We start from the raw sequence: 26,057 nt of genomic DNA on the forward strand, positions 1-26,057 counted from the left end.
ACATGTTAGCTCAGTTTGAGGTCACAAGTAGGGAAAAAAATGCTTTTTTGCCCATTAACATTGGTTTGTACATCTGCATGAACTCACCAATGTTGTTAGCAAAACACACCTGACACTTCAGCTACAGTTCACTCAGCTGATTCACAAGACTAAATCATTAGATTAACACATGGAAACCCTCATGGATTCATATCATCCTTTCAGCCACAAGCACTCCAGAAAGAAGACTGGTTGTCAAAGAAGATAGTCAACTTACTTACTATTGTATGTGTTCTGAAAATAAAGACTTATTTTCCCACACAAATCTGAAGAGGGTTTATTTTGTTCAAAAAACAAAAGGGCAGGTTTATCACTCCTGCCTCTCTCCCAGGCATCACACAATGTAAGAAATAAAGCCAGGCAGGCTGCCCAAGACAGAACAATTTGTACACACGCACTTCAACTATCCACATTAATTTCTTAAGTACAGCTGGTCTAAAACACCCTGTGCACTAAAAAACCAACCTTGCAATGGAAGGTTTTATTACACAAACACAAAAGTGTTTATTACATAAACACTACACTATGTCATGTGCTGTTACAACTGTCACCTCAAAAATTGTGTATAGTTATGTTCAACTCTGAAAATACAGTGGAAGAGAAGGGCAAGGGAAGCTATTTGGAAATTGTAACAATAAAAGATTAGAAAAATGTGAATTCCAAACAGGATGGAAATGAGAGGACAAGACAGTAGTGCATTATACCACAATCACAAATACCAAGAAAGTGAGTTTTATGCTATTCACTCTAAGAAAAATAAGTGAACTCCAAAACTACTTTAAAAAAACAAGATGTTGTTTTTATACCATGTGTAATTACTGTGCTGACTCAGATCACTGACTTCTAAAGCACAGATACTTGCAGATTTAACAAGAAGGTACAAGTTCATTGAATCTCCTCAGTCCCCATCATAAGCCAACTGCTCTGTAGCTGGAGCTGAACATATTAGTTCAGAACTCTCCCACCTGGAGTTCTACTTCTTATCTAGTAACATCTTTGGTCACCATCAGAACACATCAATGGCTTGGTAGAGTCACTGGAATGAAATAAAGTGTAAGATCCCATCTCCCATCAGACGTGAAAAACTCCAACATGACAGCAAGTACTGCTTTTCCTGAGGATCCCAAGCAGCTCACTGAGTGATCAAGATCACTGCCTCTGCACTTCACACTTATCTTGAGGGACACTTGCTTGCCTGCCCCAAAGTCAGGAGTTGCTGTGGAGGTCTTGTAGGGTGCCCTTGAAGCAGCAAGCTGAGGTGAGACAAGACACCATAAGTGCACCACAGGTGTCAGTGCAAGCTGCAAACACATCCCAGGCACTGGATAAAATCACTGGAAAGGGCCCTGCTGCTCATAGATACCTGCAGTAGCTAAGTAAAGCCAGGTTTGGGTATGTTGTACAAGCCACAGGCATTGCCAAAGTCTCTCCAGCCTGCTCACAGAGCACTGACAGTCATGGTCCTCACAAGCTACCAGGTTATGGCCAAGACAGGAGGAAGTAATCACACAGAGACAAGAACGTGTTTTCCAACCACATCACAGAGTCAAGTGAGGATGGAAGCAGCAAAGAAGCAAAAAAAGTAGAAGGCACCCATCATTGAAAGTCCTTCCTGAGCAACCGTGATGTTCAGCAGATTAGTACTTGTGCAGGAGACCCAACAGGGTACACATGGCAAGAGTGCTAAAATTATGAAGATGAGACAGCAACAAAATATCCTGAAAGAAATTACCAGTGGGAGGCACCAGCAGCAGGGGCCTTGCATGCACCACCACAAGCCCCTACTCTGATTGTGGCTCAGTGTGCTGACAGGAAACACGCCATCCCACCAAACTAACGGCATAAATTCCCCAAACATAGTGCTCAAAGTACCTTCTGAGAGATGTCACTGAATCTAGAAAGCTCCATTTCCTTGTGGAATGGGTCAGTATTAAAAGGCCAAGAGTTTGTTTCAAGTCTCATCAGCTTTCACTGATTTCAACAGTGCTGCTGAGTGCTGAACCATGTACTGCCATGGCAGGACACCTCAGAGATCTAGTTACTCTTCAATGGCTGGACTAAGGCAGCTACCTGAGGAACCCCACAGTTCCAGCTTGTGGCTGGATAGTCTTGGCACACTGTGTCTCCCCATGAGAACAGCAGTAACTGGCACCAATGTAGAAGGAAACTTGCCCACTTAGCAATTCTGAATACTCCAGAGAGAATTAACTTGTCTGGTATTATGCCTCTTGCTCAGAGACTTGCTGACATATGTCAGTGTATCTCAGGAATAGTTGTGGATGCATCATTCCTGCCTATGTGCCAGTGCACTTAGGGGTTAAAGACAAAGAGGAAGAATGCAGCTCTTACTGAAAACAGAAGATGCTGGATGACTTCAAGGAGCCCTAGACCACAGCCAACATCCTTTCAGGTGACCAGTGCCATCCTGTTTTGTGTTTGCACAGCTGCTAGCACAGGATCAACACAGTGTCTAAGCCCAGCACTATGACAGCACAAAACCAGTAGTGGCATGAGACTATGCTTTGAATCATTTGCTATTATTAATTACGAAAGAAGAAGTAGTTTCTAGAGCTTGACAAACTCTAAAGTCAATGTATCCTATGGTATTAGCATCTGTGACAGACAGGAAACCTTATTCACAGTTTTCTATCCATATTAACATATTTGGCTTTGAGTTTTTCCTCCCATGCTCCGTATATATTTCAACCCATGTATGAAAACAGCTGACTTAAATTCTCCTCTTAATTACTGTTGGTTGATGGTAGTCAGTGAAGGAAGCTGCAGTGAGATGGGAACCCTACACAGGAAGCACCAGCAGAGATAATAATTTGTCTATTTGACCTCTGAGAGAGAGAGGTGGGAGATGCAACTGGCTGAGGTCAATAACAGGAAACCACATAAAAATCTATGGGCATTTCAGAGCATGTCTGTTATAGAACAACAGTGTTTCTCTTACCCCCCAAATAAGGTGCAGGGCCCCTTGCTCCAGAAATGAAGGATATTCTGAGCTTCTATGTGGCTGTACAACTACAGCATGCCCTTACTGCTCTTGCTGTAGAAGCTGTTCCCCTGGGCTTTTTTGTCTTCTTTGCTGTAGTTTGCCCATAGTGCAGCTGAGTTGCAGCCCAACTGTTGCTCTGCTTCAGCTCAAGGAACAGGAGAAACGGAAAAAGGACCTGGGCTTTTTGGTTAAAAAATGAGAACATGCTGAGGGAAAGAAAGTAGGCAGCAGCCTCAAAGACACAAACTGGGCCTCAGATGAGTTATCAAGAAGTGCCACACCTTCCCTCCACCTTGACCTCCCCTCCACAAAATTACTTTGCTCAGCGCAACACAAACATGTGCGAAAAGCCAAGCCCTGTTTATCACATAGGTTACCTTCAGGATCAGGTGAAACTTAAAGAGCTTTGGCAGCTGCTTGGTTCACACTCATTAACTTCATCTCTCTGGCACTTACAGACTTGGCAGAACAAGGGGTAACTGGACCTCGGATTTTACCCAGAAGTGGAAGCACAAGAGGTGAACTATTTCACAATTCTGTTTGAACAAGTTCCTGGTTTAGTTTGCCTGTCTAGCCCACGAGCATAATAATTATACAACCTATGCTCAAAATGAAGCTGCACGTGACCTAGCAATACAATAATCTTCAAAAGAGAAATCACCAACATCTCCAATATCCATCCATCTATTAATGTTATTTCTAATTTTTAATTTCCTTCTGAGAGGCCTAGACAAAAGGATTACTTAATTCTCGGTACAAGTAGATATACAGCACCAGGAAATATTGCGAGCTAGCATTCCAGTGCTAGCTAACATGTTCTGATATGCAAAACCACCACCAAGTAAGATTAAGTTTTCTTACACTCCAGATTCTTTCCAACATGTTCCCCCAGCTGTTAGATAAAAGGTCTCGGAAAGTTTAAATGGAGAAGCACTTGAATCATAACAACCATTATCTGACAGACCTCTCTAAAAATCATTTTGTACCAGGAGAGACTAAAATTTCTAACTGACAGACAAAAATAGCTACTGCTTGGATGAAAACTTGGGAGAAAGAAGTGCTAAAGCCAACCTCACTCAAACCACTCAATTTTTATTACTTTTCACTGGAAACAGTGAAAAGCATTTTACCCTGGATTATGCAGCTCAGTGTGGGCCTCTAATAAAAGTCTTCTTTGCAAAATTGCTGTATGACTGAGTGAAACAATGGCTTCTTTATTAAAATATTTTAAAGACTCCTGAGGGAAATGCAGACGGCTGAAATGCCCTCAGTGAAAGGTTCATTGCCATGCTATGCACTTCTGCTGTGTAATGTTTTACAAGCTGGGCTGCTCTGTGAATGGGGAGAGCTAGTTCTCGGCTGGCAGAGGCAGCTTGCATAATACCAGACAAGTTAATCGTTAACAAGCAATGCAGGAGACCTTTGTTCCAAGTGTGACACACACGAATTCCACACTAAGCACATCGACGCTTCTGAGAGTTACTCATTGACATGCTTTATTAAATTGCTTGGACTACACCTCAATGCACCAAAAAGGACTAGTTTAACAGAGCTACATCCTTCTGATGTCTTCCATCCTAAACTGTCGCACTTTAACCTCAGCCCACGGACCAGCTCATTACTGGTACAAAGCATTTCCAGGGTGGATGATAGTGAGCACCCTGCAGCACAGCCACATGTCCAGACAATGGCAGCGGGCAGCCAAGGAGGCAGCACACAGGAAAGGGCAAGGTGGCAGCCAGCAGAGTGCTTCAGTAACAGGAAGTGGTTATGGAAACATGTTGTGCTCCCCCCTCCAAAGCAACTGCTCTCCTGTCCACCCCGAACAACTTGCTAAAATACCACCCTGCCCTCAGCCTCCCTGAAAAACTGGAAAGGGAAAGGAAAAATAAGACATGCTTCTCCTGGCGCAATCTGGAATGCCAGACCAAGGACAGCTGGCCTTTAGCAGGTGGAATATACACTGCACCAAAAGCTTAGGAGCAGCACAGCTCTTAACACTCAGCAGAGCATTCAGTTTATACCAAGTCGGAGGAAAACTATCACGGTTTTCACTGTCCACAGCACCAGCCTGGACAAAACACTTCTGCTGAACTGGACCATCCTGTCACCGCCCACTGTACAACATCACCTCCCATCTCCCCAAGGCCAAATCCAGGTGGCTGAACTTCCAGTGCCAGAGCTATGGGAGTCTCTGTCCAGCAGATCACCAGATCTGATCTGTCCCTAGGTGATATTACTTGTTTGCTTTAATGCCCTAGGAGCAGTAAGCCAGTCTCACTGGTGCAAGGCTGAGCAAAGGAACAAAGAGCCTCCAGCAGTTTGTTGTACAGTCAGCCAGTCCCCAGCCCTACACCTGAACACCACCGTACAGCTGAAATTCAAAGAAGTGATAGCCAAAAAACCAACCGTCATGACAGCTCTCTCAGAAGACAGATGAAACCCACTCTTTGATAACAGCACAGTCATCCCCCTTTGATAGGTTATTTTCACGTCTGTAAGCGCCACAAATAGCTCTAAGGCAAGGGAAAAGGCCAGCACACGATACTCGAGGAGGACCTCGCTCCTGCCTGACTGGAGAGCTGCCCGTGACGCTGAAAGCTGACACGGCGCCGATGCCCAAGGAGGAGCCTGACGCACCCGGAGCCGTGCGGTGGCACACGCAGCGCCAGCTGAGAGCGCCGTGGGGACACGAGATTGGGAAGGCAGCTGGCACATCCCCACCCCCACGAAAGGTGGCTTGAGAGATCACCCCCCTCTGCAGTTCCACTCGTAGCATAGCCGGCACACAAAGGCACGGGTAAGCACACACCCGCAGCAATTGTCACGATACTGTCCAAGGGTTAGTCACCTAATAACAGCGTCGCCCTCGGCAACAGAGAGAAGGCTGTTTCACCCAGAACTCAAGTTTTATCCATCCCACAGCTAATCCTTTCTCATGCATGTCTCGCTGAGGACAGCATCCTCTCCTTCTGTGTCGAAGTACACACACACAAACACATGTATGACTATTAAGGACTTGGTAATTATGCGAAGAAACTCCATGAGACTGACTGATTGCCCCACCACCATGGCACAGGAACACAAAGCCAGCCTGGGTGGCTCAGCAGGCTGCACTGCAATGACCTCAGACCTCTCAGGTCACCCCAGATGTGTGCATTCTATGATCCCCAGAGTGATTTTCTACACTGCAAATGCCCTTATGGAACTGCTCACACACAAAAAACCAAAACAAAAAACCTTGAACTGCACAGTATGAGCAACAAGTTACAGGCAGAGCATGCCAAACCCCAGAAACTGGTTTTGTTATACTGCAGTTCTGGACCACCAGTTTTTAAATTATGTGGTTTCCTGCATAATCTGAAAGGTACTGAGCCACTTGAGACCCAGAGAACTGAGATGTGTGTACAGCACCACCCCCTGTGGGAAGTTTTACTCACTGTAGTTTCAGTGATGTGAATAAAACCTTTATGACTAATTTTTAATTTGCCTTCACTTCTTTAAAGAGGGACACAAACTGTGAAGTCTGGTAGCCACAATACTTGTATCACTACTTTGATTAAGAATTATTCCAGGAGTGATCAATTTTAAGGAAACTTCTTTTGTCTAGAGAATGTTGATTCATCAGATCCAACAGTTTTCAAGCTTCTATTTCATCAAGATATTTATCATAAACGTTTCTCAGGTCAAAGACGGTGAGTTGAGAAACAGAATCATCTTTCACCACGTGTAGATGACACATCTCTAGTCTGTGAAACAGAGCAGCTCCTTGGCATATAAAATATGCATGTTCCAGTCCTGGCTCTACCTGACTCAGAAGGAACATGAAAGCAGGTGAGTAATGTAATTGCTTTCTCTAAATAGTACCTGCTTTATACAAAACAGAAGAAAGACTTGACGAGAGGTAGAGCTGTACCTGCTTTGGATGTGGGAAACAAATGCAACTGCCTGCTCTGAATGAATGTCCTACACAACATCAGCTGCTGGTTGAACCTTCAGTCATGAAACTGCATCACCTCACAAATACTCCATTGCTATCAGTCTCCCTTCTCTACTCTTCCTCCTTTCTTTCCTCTTCTCATTAAAATGGGAAACTGATGACAAGGCTGAGAAAACAGACTGTTCTGAGCTATTTGTGTCTATCCATTGTCACTTGTAAAAATACATTTTGTACTGATAAGAGGACACACAAGTCTATGAAGTGAATAAGTAAGTGCCTGACCTAGTAAGTCAAACAACTCATCTAAGAGATGAGGGCAATATTCACATTCCTGTATCACTAAACTAGAATGAAAAAGAGCACTTAAAGTTCTGCAAATGGAAATACACTGATTTTACTACTGTGACCAGCCGCATTTAAGGCTCAACTGCATCTCCCCTTCTTTCTTGAGCCAAAGTGAGTTATTCATTAATTCTGATATTCTTTAGTCACTGCCTAAAATGTGAAGTAGTCTGTAGAACAAAGACAGGAGTTAAGGGTCATACTGGTGGGAGCAAGTGCTTGTATTTGCTTTTGGGGTTGATTTGTTTGTTTGAGGGGGTTTTAAGATTAAAAGTGAACTTTCCTTTTTTCAGATCCATGGAAAGGAGGTCTAAGAGAAAAACACTTAAAAATTGCTGTACTACATTATTTAAGTATAGTGTCCTAAACAATTAGTCCTCGTTGTTCCCAAGATAGTGTTGTTCTGTCTCCTTTCACCAAGTACTCCTTAGTCATGATTTTTGGGAGAAAGGTCACAACCTTGCCCTTCCTAGTGACAGTCAATTAAGTGCAAAACACCAAAGCCACCTAGAGTTTGGCTGTTGACTTCAGGAAGCATTTTATCTAATTCTCAATTACCTAGTTCAACTCCTCTAAGAAGTCTCCTTTGTGGACAATGAGACAGTAGTTGCCATTGCAAATTCTTCAAATTTCAGCTAGATCTCAAACTGGGTGATGAAAACTGCAGAGAAGGATGAAGAAATATTAAGATAAACAGTGTCTTGCACTAAAGGTACCAAGGTTCTCAGGAAGGCATCAGTGTATTCCCTTCCACAAGGGAACATGTTTCTGTTGTGCTTCCATAAACACTATGCATTTTAAGGCCCATCACAGAATACTTGGTCAACCAGGGATCTCCCCTTTCCATGTCAATTAGATTCTGCAAGTTCAAAAGGCACAAAACCAATTAAGACACAAACCAACCTATTCAGCTTTCCATACACAGTGCCAACAGCAGGAGTTCCTACACATTTCCTCCAGGATCCCTTGGGCACTGCAGGCCCTGCACACACCCTGTGTGCACAGAGGACATGCAGCCACAGCAGGAGTCAGGGCTGTGGCAGGGACACCTAATAAGCTGCTTCAGCATTAACAGTGTAAATACTCCACACACCAAACAGGTACAGCCAAGGCTTCCTTTGTACAAACCCACTGTGCTCTATTCAAAACATTCACTGCTTTATTTACTCACTAAACAACACTGAGTGATGGCCTTTACAAATGCAGGCTTAACCTGCAGAAGAAACTACAGACTGATGAACAGCAATATTCTGCACACAATTATGTCTATGGCAAAAAAAAATATCTTAGATCCCTTTCCCAAAGAAATACAATTAATAAGCTACTGTTAAAATGATCAGACTGGACCAGGAACTGCAAGGTGTGTAGTCAGAGTAATACTAGATCAACAACTTCGGTTATGACTGAGCTGCAGGATTCAAAAGACAAACACATGCAATGGAGACCCTTGAGAAAGAATGCCAGCCTCAGTTTTTGTTTTGGAGAAGCAATTCTTGCCTAAACTCTAGTAGCTCTAAACTCAATTTAAATATAAAATATAGTAGCTCTAAACACAATTTAAGCAACCAGCAAAACCTGCTTTTCACCAGTGCAAAGGCAACAGACAGTGGAAAATTCTGATGGAGTACTAAAATGTTCTTTGAGTGTTGGCCTGTTTAATTTTTCCCTTACAGGCTGTGCCTTTTATTCTGCTGCCACTGGAAAGCCATGGCTGAGGAACTTCAGGCATGTGGTGAAAAAATACCTGTTTGCTTGTATAAACCCTAAGGGAAAAACTAAAAATTGTCAACTTTTAATGACATCTTGAAGACGGTCAAAAAAGCTGCAACTTTGTTTATACTGGTTGCCATGCTCAGTGTTGAATTTCACTAGCCTGTGCCTCAAACTAGATGGGATTTCCTAGCAAAAGCACTTTAACCCACAGGTAATTTCATGGAGGAAGATGATGTTAGCTCTTCCTCACTCCTCCATGAAACCACCATTTTGGCAACGTAAAATTATCTAAGTAGGACAGCACTTGCTGCTCAATGATTCTGCTTTTCCTGACAGCAAAGCACTCACAAATACATACAGACAGCAAAAAATAAGGTGTGCATGCACTGGAAAGGCATCTCCATTGACACAGAGATCCATCCAAGATTACACATCACTTCAACCCCCTGCTATGGACCTTAGTTTTGAGGCACAGATTTAAGTGAATGAGCTTGTTCTGGTTTTCATAGGAGTACTTCTGTCTTTACAAATTCCTGTAATTTAACATTTTCTCATTTTCTTGGACTTTAAATTTTGGCATACAAAGCCAAAATCAGATAATAATTAGTAAGTTAATTTAGAACACAGGAAATCTTAACTGATGTGTGTAAGTATGAGTGTCTACAAATAAACCTGGGCCCTGTCTGGAGGATTTGAATCCCTAGTGCCTGTAATATTCCCAGCTCCACACAAGTTCACTGTAGACACAATCTAGTTCAGGAGTCAGGGTGGTCATCCAAGAAAGGGCTAAGGAAGTGTCGCTGCAGAAGCACTGTCAGGTACTGATGTTCAGACCCAAGGACACATTCAGACAAAGAGAAGACTCTTGAGTTTCATTCCATTGAATACTTCATTGTACTGTATTCATTCAAGAAAACTGCATGGATGAATTTTTTTACAGTATCAGAATTAACTGAGTCAAACACCCTTTATAAACTCCCTGTTTTTGTGCCTAGTCTGGTCTACAACACAACTACTCCACATAGAAAACACTTACTGGTTTAAAAGAGTGTCAAAAGAAGCATTTCACTTTACAACTTCCCATGAGAACATGTTTGCCTAGCAAGCCTTACCTCTAAAAGCCCATCTTCAGGCAGGTCTGTGCAGTGAACAGCATTCTGAATCTTGTCTTTCCCAAAGACTGCACGCAGAGTCCCAGGTCGGAGGTGACGGGCCAATGCCTATTGAACACAACCAAACCAGACCTTTGTGAACCACACTGTTCATTTGTATCATGGATGCAAGAGAACCTTATAATGTAAAATATTATTATGCTATTAAAATGTTAGGGATATGATAGAAATTCGTGCCAATGGATCATAGATATATGTATCAAACATGCTATTAAAGGGGGGGCCAGGGTTCAATCCTAGAGTGACACCTTGGCTGGCTGACAAGGGTGGAACTCTGCATTAACATATGAAGGAAACTCGGCTGCACAGGAGATGCAGGGTGGCATGTACCCGAGGATGCCCAGTGATGATGGCCCATGAAGATACACATCTGAGATAACCAGGGCCATCAACACCTGCCACCTGAACACAGGCTTCCAGGAATCTGAGGAAGAATATTTGTCTCTTGCTGGATGAGGTTTTGTGCAGCTTTGAGTGAAGAAAGAAACCAACATGGATATGATGAACTTTGAAAGGAGACAAAGGGACTCTGCCATGGGCAAGAAAAAGAGTATACGAACTGTCCCTGCAGAGCAGCAAGTGTGGACAAAGAGGGGTTTGGTGGGATAGAGGCTGGATCTGCGTCCACCCAGCCTGGATCCCGGGGTCTGTGCTGTCATTTTTTATTGGTGGCTGTCGGGACTGTAACACGGTCACGAATAAATTTTTTTTGTTTGTATTTTTATTACGATTGGGTCAATTTTTATTTTTACCTATAAAAAAAATATGTGTAGTATATTAAAATATGTGTAGTACACTGTAAAAGAAAACACAGATTGAAAGCAGCCCTCAGGAGAAGGACCTGGGGGTGTTGGTGGATGAGAAGGTTGATCCGACCCAGCAACATGCCAGTTGTATCCTGGGCTGCATCAAAAGCAGCATGGCCAGTGGGGCGAGGGAGGGGATCCTCCCCCTTGCTCCACACTGGTGAGACCCCACCCACATTCTGCATCCAGCTCTGGGGTCCCCAACGTAAGAAGATTGTGGACCTGTTGGAATGAGTCCAGAGGAGGGCCATGAATGAAGCACCTCGCCTGTGATGACGGGCTGAGAGAGCTGATGTTGCTCAACCTGGGAAGTCTCCAAGATAACCTTAGAGCAGCTTTGTGCTACCTAAAGGAGGCTACAACAGAGCTGGAGAGTGACATTACTAGGACAGGTAGTGATAGGGCAAGGGCGAATGGCTTCAAACTGAAAGAGAGCAAGTTTAGAAACACACTATAAAGAAATTCTTCACTTTGAGAGTGGCGAGACACTGAGACAGGTTGCACAGAGAAGTTGTGCTCCCATCCTTGGAGCTGTTCAATGACAGGTTAGATGGGGCTTTGAGCAACCTGGTCTAGTGGAAGGTGTTCCTGGTTATGGCAGGAGGGTTTGGAACTTCTTGATCCTGAAGATCCCTCCCAACACAAATCATCCTATGATTCTCTAAAAGAGAGACACTCCAACCTGTACTACACATACAGCTGCAGAAAAAGCATGACCACGACTATGAATACCTGCTTGAAATTGGACTAATCAAGCCACGTTGGGTGGCATACAGGACCCTTCATATTGCAGAAACACCTTACTGGTACTTGTATTAACACAGTTAGCTCATGTTAAGACCTTTGCAGCTCTCAAGCATAGGATGTGCTGTCTGTGAGCAGACACAAATGTGCTGCCTTGCAGATTGCTTCCCTTAACACGGAGCTACTTGCTTCAGAACATGACATTTGTGAAGTCAAGCTGCTGAACAACCTCTCAGTCTTCTCTGACACTGTGACTAGTGCCAGCATCTGATCCCCTCTAAGGATCAGTCCGGACCCTACATCTTTCTTTGTTCTTTGAAATTAACATTTCAATACTCTTCCTCATCTGCAATGCCAAATACCTCTTAGGTCTCTCAGAGGCCTTTTTACCACAGCAGATACTCAGGTCCTGAGATAACATTCCTGCCCTACATCTTTACTGTGGTGTTTCCCTCATACCCCAGAGGACTGCCTTCATTGGCTCTCCCCTCCACCATACTCCTTCTTTCAAGCCACAATGAAGTCGTGCTGTACTTCTCTGCACTATCACCTTGCACTGTTGTGTTTCACCCACTTTCTATGCCACCCACATACATGGCCTCTCTTCCCAACACCCTGGAGTCTATCTCATGCACAGTGAAATTAACCCGGTTTTACCTCCTTAAAACCCTTTGGATGTTCTCTCACAAGTGCCTGTGAGGGGACAGGTGGACGACAAGCTCACACTACAGCTACTGAGCAAAGAAAAGAACTCTTTCCTAGCCAACAAAGCCTTCATCAGCCCCTTTCTGAATAGGCACTGGGTACATTAGTGTGTAATCACTGTGGAAGTGGCCCCTGCGGTTTCACTGTGCAACTCCTGCCATTCCCGGGTGTTTGTTTCAGTGTCACAGCTGGAGGTTACTGTTGCCACTACTGAGTCATCAAACTTGAATTGTCCAAACATTTCTTAACTTTCAGTGTCAAATGGGTTTGAACTGACTTCATCAGTAGCTCTTAGCTGACCTGAAAAACCTTGCACAGGTACAAATGAAAACCAGACCATGATGCACAGTCTCTTCTGGGATGGCAGTGAATGTTTTAAGCCAGTTCCAAAAGACCTCACAAGAGCATTATCTGACAAAAAACACCCTTTGTCCACTTTCCAGCTTCACTCATTGTTTATGTCTCATTACCAAACTAAGACAATTGGACTTCAGCTCAGCAAGCCCTAGATATTTTCCTGTCATAACAATTAACGATTATTATGGTCTGTTACCCACCCAGAAGACAATTAAACTGCTTTAATGCTTGGAGTGTGTATAACCCAAAACAAGATATGAGGAGAAGTTTCAGTTCCTCATTGTTATTGTGTGCACATCACAGGTTATACAAGATCTTTTGCGTATAACCCAAAACAAGATATGAGAAGTTTCAGTTCCTTATTGTTATTGTGTGCACATCACAGGTTATACAAGATCTTTTGATATGAATGTCAAGGACATTTGAATAAGACACACTCAACATCAAATGAATTTTGCTAAAGAGGAAAGTTCAAGAGTTTCACTTTAAAAAAAAAAAAAAAAAAGCCCCAAGGAGAAAAAAACCCTCTTCTACATGGTCCTCATTAAAGGCTTGAGATAAGGAAGTCTGCTGGAGAAACAAAAGTCACATGCCAGTTAACTACGTGATACTTTAATCAAGCCTCCCTTCAAGCACCTGTTGATTGCAGTAACAACTAGCTGTCATGAAGCCAGCAATAGCACTGGAGCTTTCAATCATTTTAATGAAAGTTTGGGAATACTAGAAAAAAATTATCATGGCTATGAAACCTTTGGAAACAATTTAGGAACAGCTGAAATCCTAGCTAAAGCTTGGTACTTTATATTCTGTTTACTTCCTATCCAACAAAAACTCTTTTGCTCAAACTGTTCTGTCCTCCAACAGGTCCAGAAATGCTGCTTCTTATGAGAATTGTACAAGATTTTCCTTGATTCATCTTCCTTATCAAACACACTTTTCTTTTTTTTCTTCTCTTCTCTCTGTTTTTAAGAGCAGCTATGGTCTATTAACTTACCATTTGTCCTAAGCTGTCATTTCTACTTCACAACTTCATGACAAAAGACATCGTGTTTCTTCCTGTGGACTCACTCTTTCTTATTTATGTGAGGAAAAGCTCCTGCTGTTGCACTGCACAATTTCCTGTTCTTCCTTCCATTTATCAATGCAGGTTGCTACACATTCTAGTGCCCTCCTGAAACTCTTGCACAAAGAGAGATTAATTCTGTTCTGCCCGGGATTGCATTGGGTCAGAACTGCTCAAAGGTAGGTCCTTCAGCACTTTACAATGTTTACACCTGATTAATAAGAATCTAAATAAGCCTGTCTTGCCATTCGTTAACAAACAGGATTAAACTGTCCCTGCTTACATTTAAACAGCCAAAAAAATGTAGAATAATTGTCACTCCAAAGTTTTATTGTTCTGCTGCTTTCTTATTACACGACTGAGGAATCATGAAGAAACAAGGCCTCTGTAAATGATGAAGATACAAAGAGCTGTACAGCTCATATATTGTGTCCTCGTGTATGTATGGCTGAAAATCTTGGGAATGTTTCAGGGAAGAAGAGAGTTCATTATGGAACTTATTGCTCATAGCAATTACTAATACTTCTGGTCCATGACAGGAAGCTTATCCATCATTTTATTTATAGAGCCTCATCTGTCACAACAGGGAGATACAAACAGCAGGCTTTGGGTTGGTTTCCCCGTGCCCCACCAGCCCCTTTTAAACCTTTTCCCTAAGCTTTTGGCTGAGTCTGGTTTCTGGAGTATGCATTTTGTGCAATGGTTTTCAGAATTTTTTTGAAAGGAGTTGAGAGTGGGATGATGGAGGAGTTAAGAGCAGCTACAGCTCTACCATATGCATGAGAGGAGACTGATGTGTGTGTGCTGGAGCTTCGTGTGCATGTGCAAATGGGGATGACACCAAACTGGCACCTCCCACAAGAAGACACTGTCTATGGCAAACCAAACCAGGGCTGCTGTGCCAAAAGGCTTCACCTCTGGTCTTACTCAGCAGGTTATCTGAGCACCCCTTACAGCTGGGCTTAGATCTATGATAGCCCTTTGAAGATCCTTATCCCATGTGAGATACAGCTGCATGTATTTCGTAACTGTGTCCAATGCAACACTGCCTGTACGAAGTACTTAGCACATTTCTAAGATTTTTCTATTTCTACACAAGTGAAAGGAAACAAAAATGTCACCAATGCCAGTAATATGTCAAAATCAAACTGAAAAATTCATAAACATTTTCATAAGCAAAGCTCATTACCTGCTTTTCCTCCAAAAGGCTGTGTTTTTTTCATGGGCTGGATGGAAGTTATGTAGAATAGTAACATGTATTCCAGCCAAAACTGCAGATTTCAAGAAAATTTAGCAAAATCTGAAAATTTCAAGAAAATTTGGCCAGCTTTTTTAAAGCACTGTCCTGAATATTTAATTGATTATCTAGAAAGGCCATTGAATGGAGCAAAACTACACAAAGGAACCTTTACAGCCTAAGATTTTGTTCTTCTTAAACATGAACTAGAATGAAGGAACCTTAAAAATTTACCAGCCCTCTTGAATGAAGCAGAATAAAAACAAGAGTTTGATCAAACCCTCTCTAGCCACAGTGTGGCAGGTTCCTTCTTTTAGGCAGGTTCCTTCTTTTAGTTTTGCTTTCAGATCAGCAGTATTCAGAGGATCTCTTGGGCTGCAACAGACTGCACAGATGCCTCTACACTCTCAGTAAAACAGTTTTCCTATTCTAGCCGAGCCCTGACTGTGCCCCTGCTCCTTGCTCTTCTTGGCATTTCTCATTCATCCCTTTCTGAAGGCTTTGTGTTGACTTGGTCTCACCATCTCTGCCTTCCCCACCCTACACTCACGAAGCTTCTTCCTTCTGCAGAAGAAGCTTCCTTCCTCCCTTCCATGCTCTGCTGCTGTCAGCAATGAGATGGTCCCTCTCTCCCCTTGAGGGTGCCACCGATTCCAGAAGGCAGAGCCAGCCTCAGGCAAACAAGCAAGAGCATTTCTCCTCATAAGGACCAGTAATGCTTTTGTCAAGAGAACAGAAAACACATTAACTGTGAACAAATAAAATAATGTCAATTCTACCACTCACCTTGGAATTTGTCTGGCTGACCTTTAGGCATTGGAAAGCCTACTGCCACATCCAAGTAAGGCACCTGAGCTTCCTCTGTAGTGCATAAAAACGATCTAAACAACATTTGCAGCACAGCAATTATGGAAGCTAAGGAAGGATAAGTGCCTCTCTCTCTTCACATCATCATAGCTCTTAAGGTGACTTTTATTTTCAGGGCATTTTAGCACCAGTCATATCAAACACTGATGGCTGCATTAGGGAGCTGGACAAAATACTCATTCCTACAAGCCATCAGCAAGAAGTAACACGATAAAAGCAGTACAGTCTTTGTCATACAAAACAGGATACTAGACAGCACCTCCTGCAATGCTGATCGAAGCTACAAACACTTTAACACTACTGTTACTGTGAGAACAGCCTCAGATCAGTCCAAGAGATTCTTCACAGAAGTTCTCATCCAAAGACAAATGCTTAAGTGTCAAAGTGAAATCTGTGGTCACAGGTGACCTTGTGCATGACACCAAAAGGGCTAGCTTGCCTTGGCTTGCTTCACGTTCTCTTTGCAGCTCATACTCGCTCCAAACTCTAGCCAACCACTTGTGACGTGTGTGCTTCCTGATTTGTTAACTCAGCTCTGCCCTAGTTTATGTTGCTCAGTTTCACGCAATAGGCCACTTGGAAATCAACATCAGCAGCTACAGAACACAATTTTCTACTCCTGCAGCAATTCAAGGTCCAGTTCATCACCCCTAAACTAATCCTTCTGTCTCTATTACAGAGACAAATTACATAAGATGGTGGTGCTGTTGCCACTGTAAAAACTTTAACTGGGCAAGAATTTTGCCTTGAAACCCGGGGTCTGCCTGTAGAAAGGTGCTTCATAAAGCTTCTGAATACAAAACCAGGTCAGTGTTAAAGAGTACGCAAGAGGCTTTCTTCACCTTACATTTCACAAACAAATCCAGAGCAGAAGTCACTTGTTGAGTGACACGTTTTCTCTTTGTGTTCCACATCAGCTGCAGCAATGTCATGTACAAATACAGAGTCAGTATCAAACGCCTTACAAAGACTTCAAGGGAGTCAGTGTAACCTGAAAGTGCTTTGGTACTTTCCACGTATCACAAAAAAAAAAAAAAAAAAAATCAAGTCAAAGTAACCTCCTTTAAACACACACACTAAACTCCCCTTGCCTTTTAATTTTTATCACAAGCCAACCTCAAGAACCCAGAAAAGGTGCATTCAAACATTCAAAGTCTTTACAATATTTAGCCTGTCTCTGCCCTTAGCGCTGTGCACTTCACCTAGACTTCCAGACTGTCTTCTCCTGGCTGATGGCAGAACACATCACTTATTGTCCATTTTGACAGGGATCTCATTCTTTTAACTGAGCCAAGTCTGTGTGCACATAGCTCTGTACGTGAAAGAGGGTGGCTGTAAAGGTTTGTTCAGCAAGTTAATTGATCTGATCCAGGCAACAGCAGTCAAATTTTCAATTGCAAGGTCTATAAAAAGTGCATGCAAGGCAAAACTCCTTCCAAAATCAAACAATCTTGCAACAGTAGCAGCAACTTTTCAAACCATAGTTTATTTTGTTACATAAGCTTACTCTTGTCTGTTTAAAAAAAAAAATCCATCTACTATTGTGTTTATTTTAAGCCAGCCAACCTCCGAACTACCAGTCTGAAGCCCTGTGTCTTTCAAAGTTTTGTTAACGGACCTAAAATTATAATCCACGCGCTGGCTCCAGCGCTGGCAGTTTTCCGGAAGCTCACAAGCCTGTACGAGTTGTTACACTGTCTCCTCCTCACCCTCCATCCCCTCAGCACTTTGATTCTCTCTGTTTCACTCCCACCCCTTCCTTACCACTGCCCCTCCCTGGCAGCCCTAGGATTCTGCACCAGCTCTCTGCGGTTCTGTGCTGGGGGCAGCATGCGTGGCACATCTGCCAGCCTGAGGCAGTATTTTCACTGGCCTTGGCGCTTCTGGTTCATGTGCAAGTGATTCTAATGATAAGTGCCCTGCTCAGAAAGTTTGTGTGGCTGTCTGCCATTGCCAATGCGCTGAACTTGGGCAGCCACATGCCCGAGTTAAGCGTAAATTAGACTGGATGGTGAAGCCTTGAAGATAATTGAGATACCAAATACAAGCTGGTCACAAAATAGGAATAAAGATAAAATATCCAACTTATCCCATTACCTGGGTGCCATAAGGGATATTTATGTCACTTCACAAGCTGGAAAAAGAAAGCATTTAACAACTGAAAAGCATCTAACCCCACAAGACATCAGAACATGCAGTATAACTGTAAATTTCATTATTAGATGCTTTAAGTTTTAAAGGTTAGATGGTCCTACTGATGCTTTTCCCGTGCTTTCCAAGGCACCCCGAATATCATCCATTTATTAATTCACCTGTAAAACAAGTATAAAAACACACTAGGCTGCAAAACATATCTTGGGATTTTATTAACTCAGATTAGCAAAATATGTGAAGAGCCTCCAGTAAAAGCCACTACAAGATTGCAAGATATTATTTTTCATCTGCAGATATTTTGGCTGATATTTTTCCAGAAAGAACAAGAATAATTACAAATCATCTTTTCCTCTGAATTTTTTTGAGATTAAATTCTACATTTGTGAAGCAGTCCAGGTATTGGAGCTTTACACTTTGCAAAGCAGAAAAAAATGCTTTGAAATTCTACTGAGACTTCCCAAGCTGAACCAATTTTGGACCATTCACTTCAACAGAAGATGGAGATGGATTGAAAGATAAAATTCACATGTCTGCTGCAAACTCCAGAGATTATTCTCATTTGATTCTTAGCATCAAATGAGAGAGACCTTCCCCTTCCATTCTGTGCCCTAAAGCCTCTTTAGTGCAACCTTGAGGTAGCAGTACTGCCATCTTCCTACACAGTTGTGAGCAGCCCAGTTCTGATGGAAGGAATCACTCATTATTTGTGTTACAACTGCTTTTTAAAAGCCCCTGCTCTGTTCAGGACTAGCTGTATTAGGCAATGTGCCTATACATACTAACAAATGGTTCTTGGCCTGGAAAACTTATAGGAAGAGACACAAAGAATAGAAAATAGCAGAATGGACCCCATTTTCTGGAGCGGGAAACAAAGAGAGTGAGACAGTAATTTTCCAGGGGCACAAAAGAAATGCGTAATTCACAAGAATGTGAGTTCAATGTCTAACTTTCAGCTCAGATCTTTAAAATCTCAGATCAGTTCCTCAACTATTCTCTCTCCTTGATGTAATGCTTTGTAATTCCTGGGTAGCACTCTGATGAGAAGCCACCGTCTGCAGGTCTCAGACCATACCAGGTCACCTATGGGAACTTGAGAGCTGCCGTGGGAATATGAAGAACTGCTGTTCACCCATCTTCCACTCTGACCATGTTCTAGTCCCTTGAGGTAGGAAGTCAAAGGAAGCAGAAAAAGGAAAAACTTCTGATTAGGAGTACTGAAGGGAAGTCCCATGTACACATCAGATGCAGTCTATCATATCGTAAGTGAAAGAAGCTGATAAAAATTCAGCTCAGGTGGCCCTGCAGTACAACAGAGAATGTCAGCCTGAATCAAACAGACCAGCAAGCAGTACTCCAAATTATTCAGCAAGTTCTCAGAAATTGAATTAAGCATTTTGTATCCAGCTTCTAAAATGCTTTTGTTTAGTTAACAGTATCCCCAGGCAATGAGACCAGTGATACATACGGAAAACTACTGCTGCAGTTTTTCTCACAACAATGCTATGGCTGTCAGCAGTTGATGAGAGGAGGAAGAATAATAACAATAATAACAACAACAATACCCATCATCATTATAAATGTGAAATCAGACCACTTCTTTTTGTTACATAAGGGAAGGCTTAGGCCACAGTGTTTGTCTTCATCCACTTCGAAGCCTTCATTAATGCAGTTCAAGCAGAAAATAACTGCAGATACAGAATCACAGAATAAGCTGCCTTGGAAGGGAACCACAAGGATTGTCAATCCAACTCCTGACACAGCACAGGACACTCCAAGAGTCACACCAGGTGTCCAAGACCATTGCCCAAATGCTTCTTGAGCTCTGTCAGGCTTGGTGCTGTGACCACTTCCCTGGGGAGCCTGTTCCAGGGCCCAACCTCTGGGTGAAAAGCCTTTTTCCCTAATATCCAACTTAAACCTCCCTTGATAAAATTTCAGGCCATTCCCTCGGTCACTGGTCAGAGAAGAGATCAGCGCCTGCCCCTCCTCTCCCCCTGACAAGGAAGCTGTAACTGCAGTGAGGTCTGTCCTCAGTCTCCTCTTCTCCAGGCTGAGCACACCAAGTGTGTGCTCCTCATACAGCCTCCCCTCAAGGCCCTTCTCCATCCTCATTACCCTGCTTTGGACACTCTCTAACAGCTTTATTACCCTTCTTATGCTGTGACCAGAACTATACACAATATTCCAGGTGAGGCCACCCCAGCTCAGAGCAGAGCAGGACAGTCCCCTCCCCTGCCCGGCTGTGATGCTGGGCCTGATGTCCCCAGGACAGGGCTGGCCCTCCTGGCTCCAGGGCACTGCTGGCTCAGATTCAACTTTCCATCCACCAAGACCCCCAGGTCCCTTTCCATGGTGCTGCTTTCTAATGTCTCATTCCCCAGTCTTTCTGTACATTCTGGGTTGCCCCATTCCAGGTGCAGAATCCAGCACTTTCCCTTGCTGAACTTCACACGGTTGGTGATTGTTGCCCAGCCTTCTCATTTACCAAGGTCTCTTTGTGGGTTCTCTGCCTTTGAGGGAGTCAACAGCTCCTCCCAGTTCAATATTATCTGCAGACTTACTCAGTATCCCTTCTAGCCCTGCATCCGAGTAATTTATGAAGATGTTGAAGAGCAGAGGCCAAGGATGAAGCCCTGCAGAAAGCCACAAGTGACAGGCCACCAGTCTGATGTCATTCACTGTAACCTTTTGTGCCCGACCTGTGAGCCACCTGTTCACCCATCCCATGATATATTTATCCAGCTGTATGCTGGACACCTTGTCCAGAAGGATCCTATGAGAGACAGTGCCGAAAACTTCACCAAAATCCAAAAAGATTACACCAACTGGCTTCCCTTGATCAACAAGGTGGGTTACCATGTCATAAAAGGAAACCAGGTTTGATAAGCAGGACTTTTGTCGCACAAAGTCATGCTGGCTGTGACCAATGACTGCATTGTCTTTCAGGTGTTTTTCAACACCTCCCAGAATAATCTTCTCCATAACTCCAATTCCCCTCATATTCATCATTAAGAGTACCTAAGATACACGGTGATCTGCAGCTCCTTTCTTTGGCTGTTACTAGCTCTACTACCAATGCACTGACCGAGCAGAGCCTGAATAAGAATTCCTCTGGAATAAGGAAAAGAGAGAAGTAAGTCATGCACTTCTAGGAATTGACCATTCATAATCTGCTGACTGAAAAACATGAAACCTTCTGGTTACAGCCACCTTCAGGATACTCACAGTCACAACATCATCGTGGCTGTGATGCCTTGAGAGGCTACCTAGAACAGAGGCTAGACAGCCGAAAACTTCACCAAAATCCAAAAAGATTACACCAACTGGCTTCCCTTGATCAACAAGGTGGGTTACCATGTCATAAAAGGAAACCAGGTTTGATAAGCAGGACTTTTGTCGCACAAAGTCATGCTGGCTGTGACCAATGACTGCATTGTCTTTCAGGTGTTTTTCAACACCTCCCAGAATAATCTTCTCCATAACTCCAATTCCCCTCATATTCATCATTAAGAGTACCTAAGATACACGGTGATCTGCAGCTCCTTTCTTTGGCTGTTACTAGCTCTACTACCAATGCACTGACCGAGCAGAGCCTGAATAAGAATTCCTCTGGAATAAGGAAAAGAGAGAAGTAAGTCATGCACTTCTAGGAATTGACCATTCATAATCTGCTGACTGAAAAACATGAAACCTTCTGGTTACAGCCACCTTCAGGATACTCACAGTCACAACATCATCGTGGCTGTGATGCCTTGAGAGGCTACCTAGAACAGAGGCTAGACAGTGCTAAAGGAAAAGAGTTGGTATTTATTAAAAAGGCCTTCAAAGGATACACCTTGGGCAGTACAAGATGGATGACAGGTCACATGTTTTCACACTTGTGTAAGTTTTGGCGCATTTACATATTGGGGTGAACTGTCCAATTCCAGCTTCAGATTATGAAGTCCCGTCCTCCCAGTTTGCTCTCCTCAATTCACTGCTGTTTACACCTTTTGGGCCTGAAGCTGTAATAGTGTCCTTGGTTCTTGGGCTGGAAAAGGATTGTTTTGTCTAACTAAACTCTGAGAAGAACTTGCTAACATTTTATATGAAGTTCAGAGTTATATACTAATGCAGTACAGAATCTGGAAAATATGAAAGCTAAAACTTAAGGCATCAGTTGTGTGGAAAAGTTAATGGTTCCACTGCCCTTTTTCTACATGGTTATAACTTTCTCTATTGCACAATTTCATCAAGCAGCTTTCTGTGTTGACTCTTGCTAACTGCCCTCTACAGAACTCTAGAAAAAGCACTTGCTACTCTATCACGTTCTTCCTTGATTTTCTTAAAAATTCTACCTTTATTATTTTCTTAATTTTTAAAAAATGAAATATCAGTCATATTACCTCATAATGTGAAGTATTTGCAACAGCACAACATAACCAATATGTTCCAACCAGAGGCTGGGACGAACTGTAGTGAAGGACAAGGCTATCTACAGTCAATAAAAACCTGGGGCATGCATGTAAGCAAACACTCTTAATCTATTCAAATCAAAGATTCTACAAACACACAAGGTCACCATGACCAAAGTGCTAAGAAACTAAAGGAGAAAATAGTTGTTTAGTGCAGTAATAGTATAATTTTCTTTCCCAGACAGAGTGACCTCAGAACTTGCCGTATCTTTTGGAAACACTGCTCCCTTTTTGCAAGGAAGAACTGAAGATATAAGCTGGTTTATTTTCCTGAATATTTATTTTCTGGTATTTTATATACTCAAAAACATTGCTGTCCAAGGTAAAAGACTGATTTGTTGTCTGCTGTAACAAGCGAACACAAGGGAAGCAAAGAAAATAATCTCATAAACTGAAATTAACCCAGAACCATCATATTCCCAAAAAGGTTCTTACCTTGCCTTTATGGACTGAATATATTAATTAATCTATTCTCAGGAACCTCTGCAACTACAGCAGGTGCAAAGGAAAAAGAAGGGAGAAAAAAATACTAAAAAAATGAAAAGAAAGGGAATCACCAAGGAAGACAGACATCCTCTGACTGCAGGAGAACACTACAACCTAAAAGTTCTGATGATCAGCTATTTCTATTGCTGACAAAGACTGTTTTCATGAGAGGGGTATACTCTTGCTTTTAAACAGTATTAAAACCCTCCCAAAGGCCAGGTAAATGACATTGTAATCCAGTGCAGCTATGAGAAAGAAGCCCTGGAAAGAACCCTGCAGATTACCTTTGATCAACGTAGCAGTGCAAAATTACATTGTATATTTGTCTATACTAGGCTGGTATCACAGATCAGCTGCTATGTCAGAAGCCTATCTCTTTCTCTATAGCAGTGGGAACCAAAACTTTTCCCTTTAATCCATCTAAGATATCTAAGCAGAGATAAAACAAAGATATGATATATTGAAACACATTGATTTTGTATTATTTAGACACAAACCAAGCAAATGCCGAAAGAAACTAGGCAAGCACATCTAAAACTTTGTGTGGCCACTTTTAAAATAAAGTATGAGCCATCAGTATGAGATACTAAATCTGTAACACCACTCTGAAGCATGGCATTTATTCAAAGCTTGGAGAGAACCTTACCAGGAAGATCCAATGCAAACAGGGTGTAGAAGCATTCATTTTGCAGAACAAGACCTGCAGATGGACAGTTATTACCAAAACTCTGCGCAGTCAGAAAACCCCACCTCCTCAAGGCTGAATAGACAAATTTATGTAACTCACAGCATTTGTAAGAATTTTGGGTTCATCCAGTTGCTTAAAATAACCAATTCTTTAATAACACACACCTACTACTTTGATTTGCGCTCAGTCTGAGTGCAAAGGGAGCCTTTATGATTTCTAAGCCAGTCTTTCAGTCTTCATTCCCACCTACGTACAGATGCAATTAGTCTTTGTAATTTCAGATCAGACTAAATGTCTTCGTGTGTCTGCAGAGCTGATCAAGGTCTTGACCAAAAAAACCCTGAGTTTTCTTAAAAAGTAAATATTCTAGGTGCAGCTTAAACCCTTACCAAAACAGCTAGTCCTGTGACACCTTTCAGGGAAAGGCCCAAACATCCAGGTCCAGGACATCCTGGCACATTAGCCATTCTGGAGAGTAACTAGGAGTTCTCCATGGTAGTTCAGCAAGTCAAGTAACCAGTGCTATAAATGCTTTGTGGCACTGCCCTGCTTTCCTTCAGTCTCTGGGATATGGTAGTTCAGCAAGTCAAGGAAGATCAGTAACCAGTGCTGTAAATGCTTTGTGGCACTGCCCTGCTTTCCTTCAGTCTCTGGGATCATGTTTCACTCCTATTGCTAAAATAGGGCAAGTTATCCCAGCCTGGAACAAGGCGAGAGGTACCCTGAAAGAAACATTTCCAAGCCAGAGACACATTGACACAAGGGAAAGACAGAAATGCAGATGGGAATCCTGAAGCTTCTGAAGCTCATGCTACTTTCTAGAAGGACATACAGAATCTTTGGCAAAATATTGTAACTTCCTGCAAATGTCCAGAAATCAATTTAAAACATGTCTTGTCATCAGGGGATACTAAAATATCATTGTGTCAGGTAGCAGAGTAAATTCCAAAAAAAACCCCTACTACATAGGCTAGAGGGGTTTTGGTAGTCAACTAATTATAAAAAAAGGCATTGCAGCAACAGGAAATGAGATGCAATTATACTCTCAGTCCTCTCCCAGAGGACACAAACACCTTCTCTCCAGAGGACAAAAGCAGCAGACTCTCCGGTATCATGCCTATGTGGTGGCAGTGGGCCTGGTAATAGACAATGCAGTATCTTTTATTAACTATTTTACCAAATTACTGGAATTTGGGACCATTGCACTCCGGTCCAGTGAGCTGACATCCAGGATGTGTTTAGGCAGCAACAGTTGCACTGATAACACATTCAAGTTCAGTAGCTCTGGAGCCGTAGACAAGGAGTGGCAGTTAAAAGTGGTTTTTTTCCAGCCGTAACTTTGCCAACATGCCTCAATCACACTGGATTTAAAGTAGAGTTAGGTTTTGAGGGCTCTGTCAATATTTAGTCTCCTGATGGAGACTGTCAGTCACCACTAATAACAGCAAATTTCAATCTAGCCATCAAGAATCAAAGTGAGCCTACAAGCTCCAGCTCCACATGACACTGAACAGCCATCATATGACAGCAACCTTGCGGCAACAACAAGCCACATCTAAAGCAAACCACTTGCAAGCAAAGGGTTCCTCCACTACGACTGCTCTGATTTTTGTTCTAATCTCTGCACAAAGACATATTGCCCTGAGGCTGAAATCCCTCTTGCCATCAAAGGCCTGCCCATCACCTGCAAAGAGTGGCTTGGAGGAGACAGTCTGCAAGAAACACAGCTCTAAGCTGGTCACCTCAAAACTGTAAGCAGATCATGTATCCATGCCACTACAAAGCACACACACATATGATCAAAGCAAATAGGGCAGCAGGGGTGGGGTGGGTGTCAAGGCCTGTCAGACCTCTGCAGTATATATCCAGAAGCAAAAAAGGCATCAGGAGAAGTTACTATGATCACTGAATTCATGCCTGTAAAAATTACTTCTTGGATTCTTGACTCTCAGCTGCTCCCAGGGCTACACAGAGCTTTGAGAGGAAGAACAAATAATTATCAGTTTTGTTCCTGGTGCAGTTAGTGCAGACTCCATGCATTTTAAACCAGGGAAAGCAACTCTCTGCCACAGGTGTGGTGTTTGGCATCCACAGACACAGGCTTGTCTCTGGCAAGAAACTGTAATACTGTTGGAGGTAAATTTCTAATCATACACCAACATACCAACAGTCTAAAACAGTGGTGACATTTCCTAGTTTGCAGTCACATTGCAGCTATGGGTCATCAGAGCACAGCTACCTCAGCACTTCCTTTCTTCTAGATCCCCTGCCTGTGCACAAACAGGTGAC

At 42.7% G+C, this 26,057-nt stretch overlaps 1 protein-coding gene across 3 annotated transcripts in view; it reads right to left on the reverse strand.

Moving 5' to 3' along the window:
- NME7 (NME/NM23 family member 7) overlaps nucleotides 1–26,057 on the reverse strand; it is a 90,938-nt gene that overhangs the window by 4,698 nt on the left and 60,183 nt on the right. For all 3 annotated transcript variants that reach the window (XM_041463778.1, XM_041463776.1, XM_041463777.1), the window contains exon 11: nucleotides 10,148–10,255. In XM_041463778.1, coding sequence (XP_041319712.1) covers nucleotides 10,148–10,255 — 108 coding nt within the window. The remainder of the gene's footprint in view (nucleotides 1–10,147; nucleotides 10,256–26,057) is intronic.

This window comes from Pyrgilauda ruficollis, unplaced genomic scaffold (assembly GCF_017590135.1).
Source record: "Pyrgilauda ruficollis isolate IOZ18807 unplaced genomic scaffold, ASM1759013v1 scaffold17, whole genome shotgun sequence".
Classification (NCBI taxonomy): Eukaryota; Metazoa; Chordata; class Aves; order Passeriformes; family Passeridae; genus Pyrgilauda; species Pyrgilauda ruficollis.